The sequence below is a fragment of the Diceros bicornis genome, chromosome 37 (genome assembly GCF_020826845.1).
Source record: "Diceros bicornis minor isolate mBicDic1 chromosome 37, mDicBic1.mat.cur, whole genome shotgun sequence".
In the NCBI taxonomy this organism is placed as follows: Eukaryota; Metazoa; Chordata; class Mammalia; order Perissodactyla; family Rhinocerotidae; genus Diceros; species Diceros bicornis.
In genome coordinates this window covers 6,172,934-6,191,928 of record NC_080776.1, presented here as the reverse complement: position 1 = coordinate 6,191,928, position 18,995 = coordinate 6,172,934, and the positions used below count along the sequence as shown (strand labels likewise).

At 38.5% G+C, this 18,995-nt stretch overlaps 1 protein-coding gene across 2 annotated transcripts in view; it reads left to right on the top strand.

The window, feature by feature from the left end:
* FN1 (fibronectin 1) overlaps window positions 1-18,995 on the top strand; it is a 66,505-nt gene that overhangs the window by 30,907 nt on the left and 16,603 nt on the right. The window contains exons 21-34 of one of the 2 annotated variants that reach the window (XM_058532953.1): window positions 1,863-1,957; window positions 3,384-3,552; window positions 3,997-4,083; window positions 6,126-6,317; window positions 7,648-7,920; window positions 9,042-9,224; window positions 11,350-11,439; window positions 12,754-13,023; window positions 13,798-13,914; window positions 14,588-14,752; window positions 15,288-15,443; window positions 16,107-16,220; window positions 17,043-17,312; window positions 18,481-18,668. In XM_058532953.1, the coding sequence (XP_058388936.1) occupies window positions 1,863-1,957; window positions 3,384-3,552; window positions 3,997-4,083; window positions 6,126-6,317; window positions 7,648-7,920; window positions 9,042-9,224; window positions 11,350-11,439; window positions 12,754-13,023; window positions 13,798-13,914; window positions 14,588-14,752; window positions 15,288-15,443; window positions 16,107-16,220; window positions 17,043-17,312; window positions 18,481-18,668 (2,369 nt within the window). The remainder of the gene's footprint in view (window positions 1-1,862; window positions 1,958-3,383; window positions 3,553-3,996; window positions 4,084-6,125; window positions 6,318-7,647; window positions 7,921-9,041; window positions 9,225-11,349; window positions 11,440-12,753; window positions 13,024-13,797; window positions 13,915-14,587; window positions 14,753-15,287; window positions 15,444-16,106; window positions 16,221-17,042; window positions 17,313-18,480; window positions 18,669-18,995) is intronic. The other variant, XM_058532954.1, reaches the window with a different exon arrangement.

Genomic DNA, 18,995 nt, shown 5'->3' with positions numbered 1-18,995 from the left:
CAGGCTGTTCTTCATCTAACAAGACTGCCAGAACCCGTAGCTCATACTTACAGTCACATCCTTTGTTTGACATCAGTTCGTGGGTTTGTGGTTTGGAGATTTTCCTGTAATGGTCTTCCCAGGCAGAGAGCATCGTCTTAAACTTGGGAAGATTCTAGCTGGCTGGCTCAAGCAATAGAAAACACCCAATCTTAAAGCCCAAGATGACTGAGGAGAATGTAATTTGTGAAAAAGTTGTGGCTTTCACAGATGTTCAGTGAAAGAAGCTGACGGCTCTCTGAATTCTTTCTTGTGGCCATGAACGTGGTCACACAGGGCTGGCGATGGCATTATGGCAAAGTCAGCAGCAGCCAAGTTGTGCATGATTTCAGAGGCTCTGGGAAGGCATCACAGGTCACTCATCCTAGTTCCCCTGAAAACGCCATCAAAATAACAACATACTTATGAAACAGCTCACCAAACCAGTGCTACTTCAGTTCAGCCATTAGAGTAGCCATTGCAAAGAGGCCCACACATATATTTTACTTTTTCCCACAGTTTTTAAATTGCACATTAAAATCAAGACTGAAAAAAGTGGTAGAATTGCAACGCTAGGCCTAAATTCCCACATAACAAAGAAAAAATAATTGACCAGAAGTGAGTAATGACTAGAGTCTTAACACTTTTCTTCTCCGTTTATATAACTCTGGAGGATAAATCTTTGTCTCATCAGCCATTCATAATTTAGTATAAATGCATTTAATAGGTATTTTCCCAGTGGGCACAGAATTTGGCTGGGACGTAAAGAGGAAGGAATTGTGAAGACATCAAACATGTGACCAGGGCTATGAACACACTTGAAACCCTTGAATTTGGCACACTCTACTCAAATGTCTTTGCTTCTGAGACCTCATTTTTCCCGTAGCAGCCAGTTATTAAAATGCTTATTCCCCTTCCTACAAGATTTAGTTGTTCAGCCAATTATATCTTAGAAATTCTAAATAAGGTTCGTGGGATTGTTGAAAATGTCTGTCTTAACTTTGTGTACACATATTCTTTCTCTTCCTTTCTTTTCTTGTTTCTTTAAAGTAATATTTTCACTAAGAGAAATAATAATATCAGGATGCTAGGAGATACGAAATAAACTTTTATTATAATTCCTAATTCCAGTGGCAAAATACTAAACTTGTGCAATATGATTAATCTGAATGAGTAATCACATATTTAGGGAAAGAATCTTTAGAATTTATAAGTGCATTCATGGTGGCAAATTTTGTTTAATTTTTAAATGGCATTTCTTTTGCAACCAAAAATAATTGGCCATCCTTATGGAATAATTCAGCATAAAGCTATTTTTAGATCACTATCTATAATTTAACCATTGTTCTCAAATTAATGATTAAGAAGCAGAATGATAATCAGTGTTTGGTGACTAATTTTACATTTTATATGAGATTTTATACTGACGATATGGGGAAATTTATTGTCATCAAACTCAAATCCCAAACATGATGAAAAGACACAAATCATAGAGTCCAAGGTGTTGAAAGAGTCCTCTGAGCTCTTCTAATCCCTTGTTACTCAAGTACGATTCATGGACTGGTAGCATCAGCATTACACAAATGCTAACGACCTAGTCCCCTGGTGAATTTACAGAATCAGAACCCGCGTTTTAGCCAGGTCTCAGGTGATTTGTGTGGCACATGAAAGGCTGAGAGATGCTGACCTGCTCTCAATTCTCACCCAGTGAGGAAACATGTGTTACATCCTGGATCCACTAGCTGATTAAACTGAGGTTCTTGATAAAAATACTTGCTATCTACGTTCTGTGCAATCGCCTGTGATTCCAAGGTTTGAACACGTGTGTTGATTCCCTTTCACAGTGCAATCTCTGGGCTCCATTCCACCATACAACACAGAGGTGACTGAGACCACCATTGTGATCACATGGACGCCTGCTCCGAGGATTGGTTTTAAGGTAAATTGCAGGTGTCCCTAATCTCTGGTGACAGAGCCCTGAGGTGCCCTCATGTTTCTGGATGTGGTAGAAACAGGATGTTCAGGAGTCAAGAGACTTGGGTTTTGTGCCTGCTTCTGTTCACACCTGTCTGACCACGTTGTCAGGGCATAACGGTGCTTCTGGCTCACTGAATTGCTCGAAGGATGGACCGAGGCAGTGAAAATGCTTTACAAACGGTGAAACGTTAGTGTGGAACTGTTAGTTGTTATCTTAGTTTCTCCATCCTTTCCCCCAGGGAATTACATTTGAAAATACATAGAGAAACACTATTTGTTGTGTTGTTCTAAATGGATGTCAACAAGTTCAAGAAAACCAATTTAGGGAGACCAGTTAAACTCAGAGTCGCTTAATAACCACATTTTCATCCAATCGGTTTCATCTCAACCTGTTCAAAGCCCCTTGGGTGAATCTCTTAATAGAAGTTAAGATGAAGGTCTTCCCTGTAGATGGCCGGATTCACGTTCTTTAAAGTAATGATATTAGGAAAGTGATGAATGCAAATGAATATGTTTAAAAGAATTCTTTTCTTTGGCATTTAGATTGTGGGGAGAGAAATATTTATTATAATTGGAAATCAAGACTAAATCCCCATGATTGTTTAAAAAAATATGCCAAAGGTCATTTCTTTTTTGAAATAAGCAAATGGCCATATCAATGATTATGCTACTTAAATACAGAGAAATCCTTTTTGAAGATTTAATATACCTTTAAATTTCCCTTAATAGTGTCATTCTGAGTTTCAGAGGCCTTATAGTGAGGAAGAATGTCTCTAGAGTTGAACACTGCTTGATGACACAACATGACCTAAATTTTTGAAATAAAATATTGAAAAGATTAAAAATTATAGGCACATTCATTTTAATTCTTCTTTTGTAATATATCACCCTGTAGTTGAAGCTATGAATATACTTCTTCAAAAGGAGTGTTTTTGAAGTACAAAGAGTTACAGGGTCTGTTACTTTTAAATTGAATGTTAACTGACTGGAGAGAGACCTAGAGGATTTCTTCCAGCAAAAAGAAAATAGAAATGAACTGCCATGTGGCCCAAAGCCCCTGTGTGCCTCTGGTTTATACCAGGAGATTATTTATCCAGCAACACAGTAGGTAATGACATTTCTCTGGAACCTTCCATCACAAGCCACCTTAATGCAGTGTTTCGGAGGATACCTCCTTGATTTCGCCCCACCCCCCACCCCCCATTCAGAGAATTTCCAGCTAAGGTATCTAAAAGAGCTGAAGGAAGGCCCCAACTCATTCCCTGCTGAAAGCACAGTGTGCCTTCCTGAGGAGCTCACATTATACGAAGCATAACCACAACCTCTCAGCAGTAACTTGGCTCTGGCAGTATTTGTCCTAGGTGTTTATTTTGCTTTTCTTCTTCTAGCTGGGTGTACGACCAAGCCAGGGAGGGGAAGCACCGCGAGAAGTGACTTCAGACTCAGGGAGCATCGTGGTATCTGGCCTGACTCCAGGCGTGGAATACGTTTACACCATCTCAGTTCTGAGAGACGGGCAGGAGAGAGACGCGCCGATTGTGAGGAAAGTGGTGACACGTAAGAGGAGTTCTTTGCCCCTTTTTTTTCAGTTTTTTAAACTGTTCCACTTTTGAAAAATAGCTGAAATCAGTATCAATTTTTGCTTATGGTAACGGCACAGGGGAAAGATCCCATCCCTACATATATTACTAGCTATTTCTAAATTTGGAGTGACAAGTTCAACTCCTGTCATGTATTCTGTGGCATCAGAAGTGTTCTTTCCATGTCGGAAATATTTATGAACTGGTAAGACAGAAAGAATTTCAATAGTGTCGCAAAATCATTCATTGTAAAAAAAATCTCTCAGAGAATTGCTGTCCACCATGGTTTCATAGTACAACTTCTATATCTTTATTAATTCCTGGAAGGAAGGGAAGGAGGGAGGGAGAGAGAGAAACATTCCAGAAATCCAGTGCTTTGTGTTAGCTTTAACTTTTAATTTAAAATTTTCTTTCTGCATAGCATTGTCTCCACCAACGAACTTGCACCTGGAGGCAAACCCCGACACTGGGGTGCTCACGGTCTCCTGGGAGAGGAGCACCACCCCAGGTAAGCCTGGGATGTATCAGAGGGCAAGTACATGCAATACCTTCCCAAGACAGACGTTTTAGAAACTATGTTCCTTTCAGAGAAAGATAAGGTCAAAATTCTAAGTAACCAGCTCTCCATAAAAAATACAGGAGTCCATGAGTGTACATCATAGAGCGACATGTAGGGGGTTTTACTGCATGTTTATTTAAATCAGGAAAGAGAACAGAACATTCCTTATCCAGTTGTAGGGAATCATGAAGAAAAGCATTCTGGAAGGTGCCTTTTGCTCATTGGCATTCAAAATTGCCAAGCAAATGGCTGAAGTTGTACTATATAGTTTTCCTTTTGTGAGTTATCATAGATTCTGTTTATTAGTCAATGAAGTTTTACAAATATTTTTGTCACGAGTTGCACCACAAAAATCTAAGGGTGGAATGACCTCCATTTTACAGAATGAGGAAACTGAGACTCAGAAAAAATGGAATTACCCGTAGTCACAAATTTTAAATGTTACAGAACTGGGAGTGTAACATAAGTTTTCAGACTTATTCTCACACCCAATATCACATATTTGGATCTTGTTTGTTTGTTTTATTTATATTCAATACTGAGAAATTTGGCTAAATGAAGTTCCATGACTATTTTTAAAGCTTTAAATGAAGCTTTTGTCTAAACTCTTTGTGAACACATATTGAAAATTATTTATAAAATCCTAAAATGTGTAAAGACACCTATAGCAATATTCAAGCAGCATGATGTACCATGGCAATGACAGGAGAAATTCCTGGCCTTTGCCAAGCCCACATGAAAGTCTCTTTAAATGAGAAATGTTAACTAAAATGTAATCATTTAATATTGGGGGAATCACTGATGAAATATCATGATACTCATTATTGAGAAAATTCTAAATTAGACAAAAACAAGTTCCAACTAATGTTGATTGCATCCATAACTGCTATATTTCTTAATTTAAGGGCTATATCTAGTTTATTATCTCACTATTTCTAATTTTACTGTAATTTTTTGAAGAGTTTCTTACCTTTGCTTGGGCACACAGCTAAGGCAATTATCTCTAAATCTGATCAATATGTGCAGTCACACACAATGAAACTAGCTCAAAATATCCTTTTTAATCCCCCTCTGAAGTAGAGTGATTTGGGGAAAGTTGTCATCATCTGTGGAAACATTGTTTAAGCCAAAGCTATGCTATTTCCAGACAAATTACTCTAAATTTGAAACTTTTAGTTGGCACGTTTCGTGCTTGTTGGAAGCTGGATCATTCATATTTGGTCTGAATGGATGGTCTAGCCCCCTATCTGGATGGTCACTAACACATATAATGACCTAAACATTTATTGCCCATCTGGTTGGATTTCCTGGTATATACTTCAGTGTTCACCCTGTTCCTAATGACAAAATAACACTGTCATTTCCTTGCCCTTTAGTAAGTTTAACTTAAATATACTTTCTCATTTTACTTTTAGTTTGTCTCTGCAGATCTCTAGTCATCACTGTTTTAATATGAATATCTCTCTCCTCCCCCTCAACCCTCTTTCTGCCGAATTTCTATGATCCTTGAAGTCTTCAGCAGTTAATATTCTCTCTCTAGAATAAGTATAGCCACTTTAGTTTTTCACTCTTTCTCCTTTTCCTTATTCCCTTCCTGTAAATCTCATAGGTTCAGACCTCGTAAATTAGGAGAGTCTGCTTTGGGGAATGTGCCTAAGGTTGAGAACCATTCCATACTAAGCAGGTAAAATGGAATATTCCTCAGCTGTCCTGCAGATGGTCCGTTAAGGAAGAGGGTGGTAGAAGGGCGTGGAATTTGGAGACAGAAAAGCCTTTGGCAATCACTTCCCCTTTCCAAGGTTTTCTTTGAGCTGAGGAGATTAATACCTGCCCTGAAGGGTTGTTGTGAGCACTGAATGACAGTAGAGTCGTCAGTAAATGCCGAGTCTGTTCCCCATTCCCCTTCGTGGGGCCATCATTGGAGTCTAGTTTAGTATGCTCTGGACTGCAGATGCTCCATGCAGTACCGTCTTCCTTTCTGTTTTCTCCAGACATTACTGGTTATAGAATTAGCACCACTCCTACAAATGGCCAACAAGGATATTCTTTGGAAGAAGTGGTCCATGCAGATCAGAGTTCCTGCACTTTCGAAAACCTGAGTCCTGGCCTGGAGTACAATGTCAGTGTTTACGCTGTCAAAGATGACAAGGAAAGTGCCCCTATCTCTGATACCATCATCCCAGGTAATGGAAGAATAAGCTGTTTATCCTCAGAGTGGCAGTTTCAATAAGAGGGGGGATTAATATCTTAATCCCTAGGTGGTTGAGTGTGTCAGATATATTTGGGATTTAATTCTGACCCCTCAACCACACTCTCCAAAACCATGAAGTCAAAGCAACTATTTGGGAAAATGCTTGCTGTTAACACTGCTTTACTGTCTGTGCTTCACTGGGATGCTGTTTGTTGCGATGGGTATGTAATTGAGTGACAACCATGGCATTAACCCTGTACTGTCCGCTCACGTGGAAATATCACTAAAACAATGTCATGTGTCTGTACTCAGTACTGACAGGCTAAAAGTAATATGGTAAATGCATCCCATCGGTACGTTTGTGCCTGATTTTACAGTCTCTACCAATTTTCAACAGCTGTCTATAAAATAGTATTTGTCTCCATATGTGAGCCTTGAAATAGCACTTGGTTGACACATCCAATTCTTCATCTGGCAGTTTCTAATCCTTCTGTTTAAAAATTGAGAGAAAACATAAGAAAGGCCATACCTTCAGGGTATTCTTTCTTGTGAATTAAAAGACAACATTGAAAAGACCTGTCTAGGGATAGGTTTGTTGATTGTCCAAAATTGGATTATGACAGAATAAAAACATTGGACAGATTGTGTTCCCCTTTGCATTATTTGGTAGAATGCTTTTACTAATGCTAATTAAATAACTTTAATTATGAATTAAACAAAATTTGGCAGTGGCCTTGGACTCAGGCTTATCTGTCTTCTGCCTGAACGTGCTTTTGAATGGCACATTTCACACCATACATTCATAATGCATTGGCATTATGGATACAATGTTGTCATGAGTTTTTGTATGGGGAAAAAAAGAAAAACTCATCAACCATTTTTTTTTTAAACCTTCTTAATGCAAGCTTTATTTTCCTACTAAAAAAGTTTTGGACTTTTTTAGACTTGCTGATACTTACTACAGATATTATTATGTCTAGGTGCAAGGAATGGTTTTGACATCTCAAACAGGCCTATAATTTTTAGGAACCTGAGAGGTTTAAATGTAATGTACTGTTGAGAAACATTTTCAAAGTGACAGAAAATCCCTAAAAGAATATTGTAACCTGTTTTATTCTCCCAGGGAAGCAAACTATTCATGATGCTCAGGAAATCATTTCAGATAATTTGCATATTACCATTGGAAGAGATTGCATATTACCATCATTGCTTTAACATTCCGTCAATTTTGCCACTAGTAACCTGATGTACACTGCTTTATTTTTTCCTCTTTTTTGCCTCTATTTCCTTTTGCCCCCCCCTTTTGCTTTGTAACTCAATAGAGGTGCCCCAACTCACTGACCTAAGCTTTGTTGATATAACCGATTCAAGCATCGGCCTGAGGTGGACCCCGCTAAACTCGTCCACCATTATTGGGTATCGCATCACAGTAGTTGCAGCAGGAGAAGGTATCCCTATTTTTGAAGATTTTGTGGACTCCTCAGTAGGATACTACACAGTTACAGGGCTGGAACCCGGCATTGACTATGACATCAGCGTTATCACTCTCATTAATGGCGGAGAGAGTGCCCCCACTACGCTGACACAACAAACGGGTGAATTTTGAAAACTTCTGTGTTTGAGACATGGATGGTGTTGCATGCTGCCACCAGTCACTCTGGTTAAATATGGATGTTTCCAGGGAACAGCCAGCAACTTGCCAAAGATTAAGAGAGGGCGCACTGAAGGGTGAGGAATCGAATGCATATGCTAAACTGATTGGATGAAGATATATGCAAGTAGTCTTGACTATACTTTCATTTAAACCACAAATATGTATAAAGCTAGAGAAATACAGATATCTGATCTATTAAATAGAAAATAGCAAAGGTTAATCGAATTTGCAGACCGTAGTTGTTTTTAAATATCTAACATTAATATCAAATTGTATAATGAACCAGTTAATAATAAGAAATGTACTTCCAAAATGTACCATTAAGCCCCTCCTTCTGCTCTTTGATAAACTACCATGATCCTTCTTTGTAGCTGACTCAAAACCCATTGAAATTTAGAGTAGAATGGAAGGGGGTGGTTTCGAGGTAGGAGAAATGGCAACTGTGGAGCATTCTAGATTTGACTGTCATGATGAGGTGAAGAAACTCCTCTTTAACCACAGTCTGGGGACAAGCATGCAACATTATAAAGGTTCTCTGCCCTGCATGGTAAGGAACACTCTGAGAACCCATTTGCATGAGCCCTTTTCACTTGTAAGTAGAATTCACTGAATGGAATTGTAGCTATGCCAGTAGCTGTAGTCAACTCATGTCGGGGGAAATTCAGGACTCTCCTGTTCTTGTCTATGTGCATGTGTTTCTCTGGAAAGTACTGCTATGTTTTTCTTTGCTGTGTGGCAACTTAAGCCTCTTCAGCCTGGGATAAAATCATCTTCAGTGGTGTTAATAATGTACTTAAAATCAACATATTCGAAAGTCGATTAAAATCATTCTTTAAAATATATTGACGGCAGAAAGGTTAAAGGGGCCTAACAGTACTGTACGTAGTGTTTTATTTTTAACAGTAGTTCACTATGATTTAGATTAGATTTAGATTAGACTATTTGCATGATTATGATTCGTTTCCTTTATGCATGAAGTATTGGTTTTACCTTTCCAGCTATTTTTGTTAGCTTTACTGTTAACATTACATTAACTTAGTCTTCCTTCTTCTTTGAAACCAGCTGTCCCTCCTCCCACTGACCTGCGATTCACCAATGTTGGTCCAGACACTATGCGTGTCACCTGGGCCCCACCACCATCCATTGAATTGACCAACCTCCTGGTGCGCTACTCACCTGTGAAAAATGAGGACGATGTTGCGGAATTGTCCATTTCTCCTTCAGACAACGCAGTGGTCTTAACAAGTAAGCGGTCAAGTGTATCTATTCAGTAAATACTAAGCTAGAGTATAAGGAAAGAATTCTGATTCTCAGGTAGGACCAACCAAGATCAAGATAGCTACAACAGAATTACAGACTAAATTCTGAATCTAACAAGCAGCTGTCAATTTTGAAAGATGTCATTGTTTATCGTTTATTGTTAATATGTCTTTGATATCTACAACTTTTTAAGCATCATAGTGGAAAAACACCAGTAGTGAAGTTCAAAGACTTCAAACAAATTCTGCTTCCAAATAAGCACATACAAATAAATGTTTGTCAAGAGAAATTATATGACTAAATATAAATGTTTAGAGAGAGAAAAAAGATTGAAAATAGTGTCAATATATGTTTTATTCTCATTTTTTTAAAGTGTCAGCAGGTAATCTATTTAACATTTGAAAACTTAGAAACAGCAGCTGATTACTCAGGATCGATCAGGGTGCTGTTTTGAAGAAGAGCTAGGAGTTTAATTTGTACTTCAAAAAGAGTCTGTTAGCAGGATTTCTCTGAAGCTTGAAGACTCAGAAGACAGTTGACACTAAAATAACAATAATTTATGGAAATCATCTCTTTCTAGTTTTTACCCTTTTGAAATAGACATTGTTTATTAAATAAAAGTAGGCTGCAACGTGCTGCTGTGTTTCACACAAATGTTGCTTTTCATTATTTTCACTAAAATAGAAAAATACATATGCAAGAACAGTATAAGTTTCTACGTAAGGGAAAAATAGCCCACATTTAGGTATATTACCAAATGGTGGTCTGAAAACATCCTCTATTTTCAAACGTATTGTAGAGAATGAAAGGCAGCCCAGTGTGACCACGGTCTTGGTTTCTCATTTTGTGGCTGAGGGCGAGAACATTCTTATGTTTGCATATCAGCGGGGCTGTTATCTCTGTTCTGGAGCATTCTGGAACCTGGAGCATTCTGGAACCGGCAGTTACAGCATTACCCTAACACAAGCCTCTGCTTCAGGACCACTGTCTGTCCTCCTTCGCCACAGACCTGTCACGTGTTCATCATGTGTTCCAAGGTCTTATTCTAGATTCTACTCAAATCCCAAGGAAACTATTTCCTCCTAGAACAGCCATTATTATGCTATCTTACAGATGAAGCAGTGTAAGCACTGAGGTCCCCAGTGGTTAAGTAGATTGCCTCTGGCCAAGCAGGCAGGAGGAAAGTAGACTCCAAGCATCTGGTCTCCTAGTCTTTTCCAAACCTTGCGGGGGCCTCTGCAGAAACTCTGAGGGGGAGATGGTGTGGAGGGCAATGGCGTCTAGTGGGTCAGAGTTCAATGATTAGAAACCTTACTCTGTACCTTTTTTGGTAACTCAAAATGAGAGAAGAGGATACCCAGTAATGTCTATTTAACTTTTTCTAAGTATTCTGCTCTCACCTTAATATGGCAGAACTGATCACTTTCCCTACGGAGTATGACTCTTTTCCAGTAAAAGTTCATTGTCAAGACCACTGGTCTTGGCTTGGGTCAACTCCTGTATGACCTTGGGCAAGTACCTCAAAGAAGATAACTTCTCTATGCCTCAGTTTTCTCCTTTGTAAAATGGGAGTAATTGTAAACCAAACTTTTGGAGGTAACAGATATGTTCATTATCTTGAATGTGGTGATGGTGTCACAAGTGTACACATATGTCACAACCTGTCAAACTGTACGCTTTAAATATTGGCAGTTTATTGTATGGGAATAAAGCTGCTTTAAAAGGCAGCAAACTACCTCCAAGGGTTGTTGTGAGGAGTAAATGATAATCCACAGTGCCAGAGACATTATCATCATCTGCCCTCAACAGACGTACTGTTGAGTGGATGATAGAAATATCACTATGTGGCAGCAACTCCATCATATTGCGGATCTGGCTGAGTCACACTCACAAAGGTAGAATTGGGGGCAGGGCTTAGAGATGCTACAGGGCAAGGTGACCTTCCTTATCACCTAATTACAGCCATCTCCAGGTAACGACGTTCAGTTAGGTGTAACTAGGCTGTAGGACTGGGTTCTTGGATATTTTATCAGTTGAAATAGTCCCAAGCGTGCTTTGATTTTTCATGCTTTCAAGCACAATTTAAAAATAAGTCCTGCTTGCCTTTCAGATCTCCTGCCTGGCACAGAATACTTAGTCAGTGTTTCCAGTGTTTATGAACAACACGAGAGCACACCTCTTAGAGGAAGACAGAAAACAGGTGAGTCATGTTGGCAATATGTTTATCAAGTAGCTTTCACTTACCAGTTTTAAATAGCAAAATGGAATGCTACTTCTAGAAATACATCTCCATTTTTGTGGTGGTGGTGGTTGTAGCCTTGTCGTTACTTTCTCATCACTGGTCTTAAAAATTAAAGGACCCCATATTCGTCTATTACCCTGACTTTCAATCACTAAGATTATACTCTCTGCTTCCAGAGAGGACTGAAAAGAGTCCAGAAACTTTGTTGTCTGTCCTTTTAAAAAATGTCCCAAGAATAATATCTCATAATCTCTATTATTTAGAGACAGTGAACATTCCTTCTCATTGGCAGCTTTGTCCACTGTCTGACCCAAGGCTATCACTATCATCAAAGTATTTCCTCTCCTTTACTAAGCCTATAAGTTTATCTCTTTTTTCTGCTTGATGAAATATTCATTTACTATAAAAAAGAAGCTGAATTGAATCTCATAATAGTATGTCCCTTCTTAAATATGAGTACTTCTATTAATTTTTCCCTTTAAAAAAGTGTAATTTAGTACAGCCATTAATTTTATTTATTATAGTTCACTTGCTTCCAAAAAGAAGTTGTGATATCTCAGTTTGGTTTGAGTGTATATTTGATTGGACTAAGTGAATGGTATAACTAAAACAAAAATTTGCTGGAAGTCCCAGAGAAGTTAAGTGATTTGAATTTGAGATAAATTCTAAATTCTTGTCAACTTTTTTGCAATGCACTAAATTCCTGATTGATGAGAAATTACTTGCATTGTAATTTGTCCAGGATGTCTTATTCTAGTTTTAGAGAGCCTTAGGTTTGGCATCATTACCACCCTGTTGACATATCAATTCCCTATTGAGTGTAGGAAGCTTCTTTGAGAGCCAAACACTTAACTTGAGTGTGGGCAGATCTTGTCTTACTTTGAGAGATACACTTATAGGATAGAAACATAGAATACTTGAACACTGAAGCATTTGAAAATATCAATTCCCAGAATATCTTAAACACCTATCTTCAATAGTGATGCAGAAATCTACTGTAATGAAACCTATAAATTACTTAGATTACTTAGCAAAAGAAAAGAATGGTTGAGTTGGCCATTTTGAACTGAGTCAATTTATGATTTTGATGTTTATGTGTGGCTTAGAATCAGTGCGTCATAACCTGAGGTTTATGGCAGTTCATTGTGTGAATAAGAAAGGATAGAAACGTTGGATGTATGTTAGTTTCCTCCACCTTCTTTCTCACTTCCTAAGCTGGTGGTGTCTTTTTTTTTTTCCTCTCTCCCTTCCTCCCTTGGGTGGGAAAAACAGGTCTCGATTCCCCAACTGGCATCGACTTTTCTGATATCACTGCCAACTCTTTCACCGTCCATTGGATTGCTCCTCGAGCCAGCATCACTGGCTACAGGATTCGCCATCATCCTGAGCACACTGGTGGAAGACCTCGAGAAGATCGAGTGCCCCCCTCTCGGAATTCCATCACCCTCACCAACCTCAGTCCAGGCACAGAATACGTGGTCAGCATTGTTGCTCTTAATGGAAGAGAAGAGAGTCCTCCCTTGGTTGGCCAACAATCAACAGGTAACTTGTTTTCTGATCTGCAAGAAACTTGGAGGACTTTCCTATGTAGGTCAGATCCTCTGTGAAATAGCTTTGTGTTGTCTGAGTCATCATCATCCCTTAAAAAATAGATCATGGTTATGAGACATGGACAGGGAAGTGAGAGAGTGTGTGGAGAGAATCTCCTTCTTAGGATATATTAAAGAAGATAATTTCTTTATCCCAAGAAATTTCTCAACTGATTTAGGTATTTATGCATTTCTAGTAACTAAAGTTTTATTCAAAATATAGAAAACACTCTATTTCAAAGTTTCCTTAAAAACATAATTATTTTAATGTAACAGTGTTGTTGTTCTTAGGAGACAGATGCTGAAGTTCTTAGGGGAAAAGCATCATCTTAGTCTCAAATGGACTAACAAAAAGACAGACACAAAGAGAGAGAGAGACAAGCAAATGTGGCAAATGTTACCAATTAGCAAATACCTGTGGGAAGGGGATATGGGTGTTCATTATATTATTTTTGTAACTTTTCTGTTGTTTTAAATTTTTCAAAATAAAAAGTTGAGGGGAGAAAACCTTTCCATAAATTTGAAATAATCATTTTATCATAATTTGAATTGTCTCCTTAACCTCTTACCTTGAATGGTTCATAATTTTTAATTCTGCTAATTTTGTATAGTATTTATGTTATCGTTTGAAGGAATCGTAAAGGCAATTATCTGGAAAATGAACAAGGAATGAATGTGGGCATCGTTTTAAAGTTATGGTTGTGAAAACTTTCCCATGTCTTTCTAGTTTCTGATGTTCCAAGGGACCTGGAAGTGATTGCCACAACCCCCACCAGCCTGTTGATCAGCTGGGACGCTCCTGCCGTCACAGTCAGATATTACAGGATCACCTATGGAGAAACAGGTGCGGTAGTAAAATGATATTCCACGCTCTGATCAAGTCAGATTCTGTTGTGTGGAACCTGAAAGCCCAAAGGTGGACACATAATTAAAGACACTGTGGCAGATCCATTCAATGGAGCCTTGTCTTTTCCAAGAATACATGGAAAATATGTGTGATATAATTGGTGGCAAAATCAAGATAAAAAGTTGTTTGTGTAATAACTAGAGGAGGGGCGGGAGAGCTGAGGAAGAAAGGATTGTAAATTCACAAATATATTCTCAGTGGTGAAATGATAAGTATTTTTCTTCTTTTTATTTTCCTGTACTTTCAAATTTTTATTTAACATGAATATGTTCCATTAAAATTTGAAAAAGGAACACGATATATGCAGTCCTGGGTTGAAGACTTTCCTTCTTTCCTCTCCTAATGTTAATGTACAACTCAGTGACATTTTAAAGCTCGAATGTTAAAATAGCATTAACTGCAATTTTTTCCCAGTTTTTACACACTTATCAAGGTTTACTACATGCATAAATAAATATTCCTTCCTGTTTGGGCCCTGTTAATAGCACTTTTTAAAGGGAATAGCAAAGGTGTGATTTATATGCTGCTCTCAATGTGTTAATTCACTTACTCATCGATCCCCAAGGATCTCTTGGCCTCTTACAATTTGAACTAACCCCTTTTCCAACAGGAGGAAGTAGCCCTGTCCAGGAGTTCACTGTGCCTGGCAGCAAGTCTACAGCTACCATCAGTGGCCTTAAACCTGGAGTAGACTATACAATCACCGTTTATGCTGTCACTGGCCGAGGGGACAGCCCAGCCAGCAGCAAGCCAATTTCCATTGATTACCGAACAGGTACCAGCTCCTCCTCTGGGGTGACATAAGCATAGTTACTCAGATAGTTTGTACAATCGTCTCTCAAGATATTTTCGTCATTGTGGAATTGATTTTCTTTGTTAATAAGACAAAGCGACACCTACAGCTATCCGAGTTTTGAGCCAGATATACAAAGAAGCACCCTCAAGGGCTGGGACTTTTGTCTGTTTTGTTAATCAGTGTATTCCATGTGCCTACAATAGAGACAGGCAGAGAGGGTATTCAATAAATATTTCTTAATGAATGAATGAGCTGATAAGGTAAGAAGACAAACACCTACTTGGAATGTAGTTTCTTTGTGAATGAAGCAGCCATCTTGAAAATAGGCAACATTATCTAGATACATGCCCCACCTCCCAAAAGCTATCTCTGTGTTTCTGCAAAAGAAACACCTGTGAGTTGTTAATAGTGGTAAGAGATCATTCTATATGTACCAGAACTGGAGACAAGGACTTGTCTAGTCTTGTCCCCATGGACTGGAGCCTCACTGGTTTCTCTTTGTTTTTATTTGTAGAAATTGACAAACCATCCCAGATGCAAGTGACTGACGTCCAGGACAACAGCATTAGTGTCAGGTGGCTGCCTTCGAGTTCCCCTGTTACTGGTTACAGAGTGACCACTACCCCCAAAAATGGCCCAGGACCAACGAAAACTAAAACCACAGGTCCAGGTAAGAATAGCCAGCATCTCACCTACATCAGGATAAACAGAGGAGGACCACACAAGATGCTTTTTTAAATAAATGGCCACCTGGCTCTGAGTACTATCCATTTTCATATCAGATGTCACGGTTTCCCTATTTTTGAATTCAGTGCTCAAGATTGTTACTAATTCCCTCCACAGGAGAATTTTTAGGATAAATGCGCTTCTGTTTTTACATGCATGGTTCTGTTTGATGGTGTGGTCATCTTAAGTTATTAGATCCATCTTTGTGGTTTTGTTTATCATGCACATCAACAAGAGAAAGAGGGCCTGACTTTTTAAGATCCTTTTAGCTCTTATTTTCGTTTTTATATTAAATAATTGTGAAATTAGGATCCTACGGCAATATCTTAAAGTCAAGTTAATTTTCATTTTTCCAAGAGCAGCATCATTCATCATTGGGGATATCATATTACATTTTAGACTTATCCTTTAATGTGACTTTAATCCAATGTGATAATTGGTATTAGCAATCAGCATGTTTGTCCAAGAGGAAATCCATGTCTGACTCCTCCATATTTTCATGAAAATTCTAGACCACTACATGTTTACTACCGAATTCTGAAAGTCACTTGGATGACCTTACAATGGATGACATAGATGTTGCCTTTGCTTTTCACTCCCTTTGCAGATCAAACAGAAATGACCATCGAAGGCTTGCAGCCCACAGTGGAGTATGTGGTTAGTGTCTATGCTCAGAGTCGAAATGGAGAGAGTCAGCCTCTAGTTCAGACAGCAGTAACCAGTACGTAACCAGTGCTTGTTTTCCATTTTCAAAGTCAAATTTTGTTCTTAGGCATCCGAATGCCCTCTGTATATCTTCTGCGATTATGCATAGTGAAAGCTAACTTGTTTGCTAGTTTGTATCTTGAGCTGAGCCCTTGACATTTTTCCTTCTCAGTGCCAAGCAATGAACATATAGGGAAAGAAGTTGTGAAACTACCATAGTTAGTGCTGTGCTTTAATTTCTTTTGCTCAAATGGCCTCAGCAAAATCTTATTTGCCTATAGCAAATCTACAAAATATTTTGCTAGGACCTTCTTTTCTATGACTGGATGGTAAAGTTGATTGACGTGTAACTCATGAAGCTATTATGTCTGGAGCATTTGGAGGACTGTAGCTGGACCAGCGTTTACTGTAAATACTTAATAGAGCGGGGAAAAGAAAGAGTTAAAGACAGATTATAATGATCTGAATCTAACATTGAAAATCAACTTTACCACTTCCGAGGTATAGAAAATCCAGGTCTATGAAACTAACAACACATTGCAAAAACAATTCTTGGTAGGGTATCTTAAAATTAATATAAATAAATCTGCCTTGTGGGGACATTTGGCTAAGATGTCTACGCATCTCACCTACGTTTTAATAAGTGATGCGACATTAAATATTTTCTACGCCAAAACTATTTAAGCAAGTGTCAAGTAATTTTCCATTTAATAGTGGGTTAATTGGAATTTAATTCATCTGAGAAAATGAGATCTGCAAAACTGCTTTGCATGTTATAAAAATGCTTATTTCACAACTTGCTTTTCACATAACCTCTTACCATTAATTTGCCTAACAGACATTGACCGCCCTAAAGGACTGGCATTCACTGATGTGGATGTCGATTCCATCAAAATTGCTTGGGAAAGCCCACAGGGGCAAGTTTCCAGGTACAGGGTGACCTACTCGAGCCCTGAGGATGGAATCCATGAGCTATTCCCTGCACCTGATGGTGAAGAAGACACTGCAGAGCTGCAAGGCCTCAGGCCGGGTTCTGAGTACACAGTCAGTGTGGTTGCCTTGCACGATGATATGGAGAGCCAGCCCCTGATTGGAACCCAGTCCACAGGTATATCGTTAATTGCACCACTGAGTGCTCCTGGGAGCAGCAGCTTTATGCCCTGCTGAATGAATTATACTTTATCGGGCTACTATTCCCGTGTAGGGGGGTAGGAAAAGCAGCCTCTCTGTTAGGGAAAACCCTCCTTAGAGAAGAATAGTAATAAACAATAAAGTTTAGCTGATATTTAAAGTCTAATAAAAGGAAATTTTGGAGTTACTTGGCTTACAAGCGAGGCCATAAAGTGAGATATTTGAAGATAATACTAAAATTGTGGATTATTTCCTAAACTATGACTCCCTGTGGTTATGCTCACTACATATAAGGGAAAGAAGTTTGCCATCCTAGCGCTTACTCTTAAAAAGGAACCCAAACTGAACCATTTCTAGCAGCATGATTCTGAGAATACGTGGATAAGACCTTCCTTCTCTGGTTAGATATCATGTTTTGGGTGTATAATTTGCTTAAAAGATTAAGAATTAGACACATGCAACAGTTGATAAGGCAAGTGCTTTCCACAATGCTGTATCTTCTTATGCTTTGTTTCTGAAGCAGAGTGGAATGCTAAAGATGTGTCCTCATGACAGCATAAACCCTCGAGGTGACAATCTGTATTATTGCTCTTTGCTTCTCTTTTCTGCTTCTATTGTGAGCCAACTTTCTTCTTATGCTGCACCACAGAGAATACTTCAAATTTAGCAGTGATATGTGCCATGGGGTCCAAATAAAGAGAATAAAAACATAATTCTATCTTCTGGGGGATGGAATACTCTGTGAAATGGTTTTCCATACAAAGATATTTTATATAGGAAAAAGGCTATTGCTTATCTTTCTATACAAATGGAAAATCAATCCTAATGACTAATCAGCCAATTTGACTTTTTTTTTTTTAATTTTTTAAGGGAAAGCTAAAAGAACTTCAAATACCTAAAGTCTCTTAGAGTTCTGGCATTTACCCAAGTGCTTCCAGTGATTGTGAGCATTGGTGGATATAAAACACGTTTTTTCAGCAAACATTTTCTTCATTTTGGCATCCCTCCTTGTACTGAATCTTGGCTTGATCAGGGAACCCACCTAAACAAACAAGCACAATCTATTCTACTTCTCAGAATTCACTTTATTTTCCCTTTTCCCCATTTCCTATAAGATAATCTCTAACCAATGACCATCCCAACAGCCATTCCTGCACCAACCGACCTGAAATTCACTCAGGTTACACCAACAAGCCTGACTGCCCAGTGGACAGCACCCAATGTTCAGCTCACTGGGTATCGAGTGCGGGTGACCCCCAAGGAGAAGACTGGACCAATGAAAGAAATCAACCTTTCTCCTGATAGCACATCTGTGGTTGTATCAGGACTCATGGTAAGAAGTGCCCTTCTTCACTGGAACAGAGAAGTACGTCATCTCCTACACAGTTTAAGGTGGTGGAAATACAATATCATGATAAATATAATTGTGGTCTTTGCTTTTACCATCAAATAATTTTATTATAATTTTGTATGAAGTAGAATTCTTTGTGTTGACGTAAGCTTTTCCAGATGACTATCTGGGACAGAATGTTATAAATAGCTTTGGATGTTGGACAGCTCTTTAAATGTATTCTGTTTATTATAAAAGGTTGTATGTGTGTGGGGGTTGGAAATTTATATATCCATAGGCTGAATGCATAAATCCATCTCAGTTATGCAT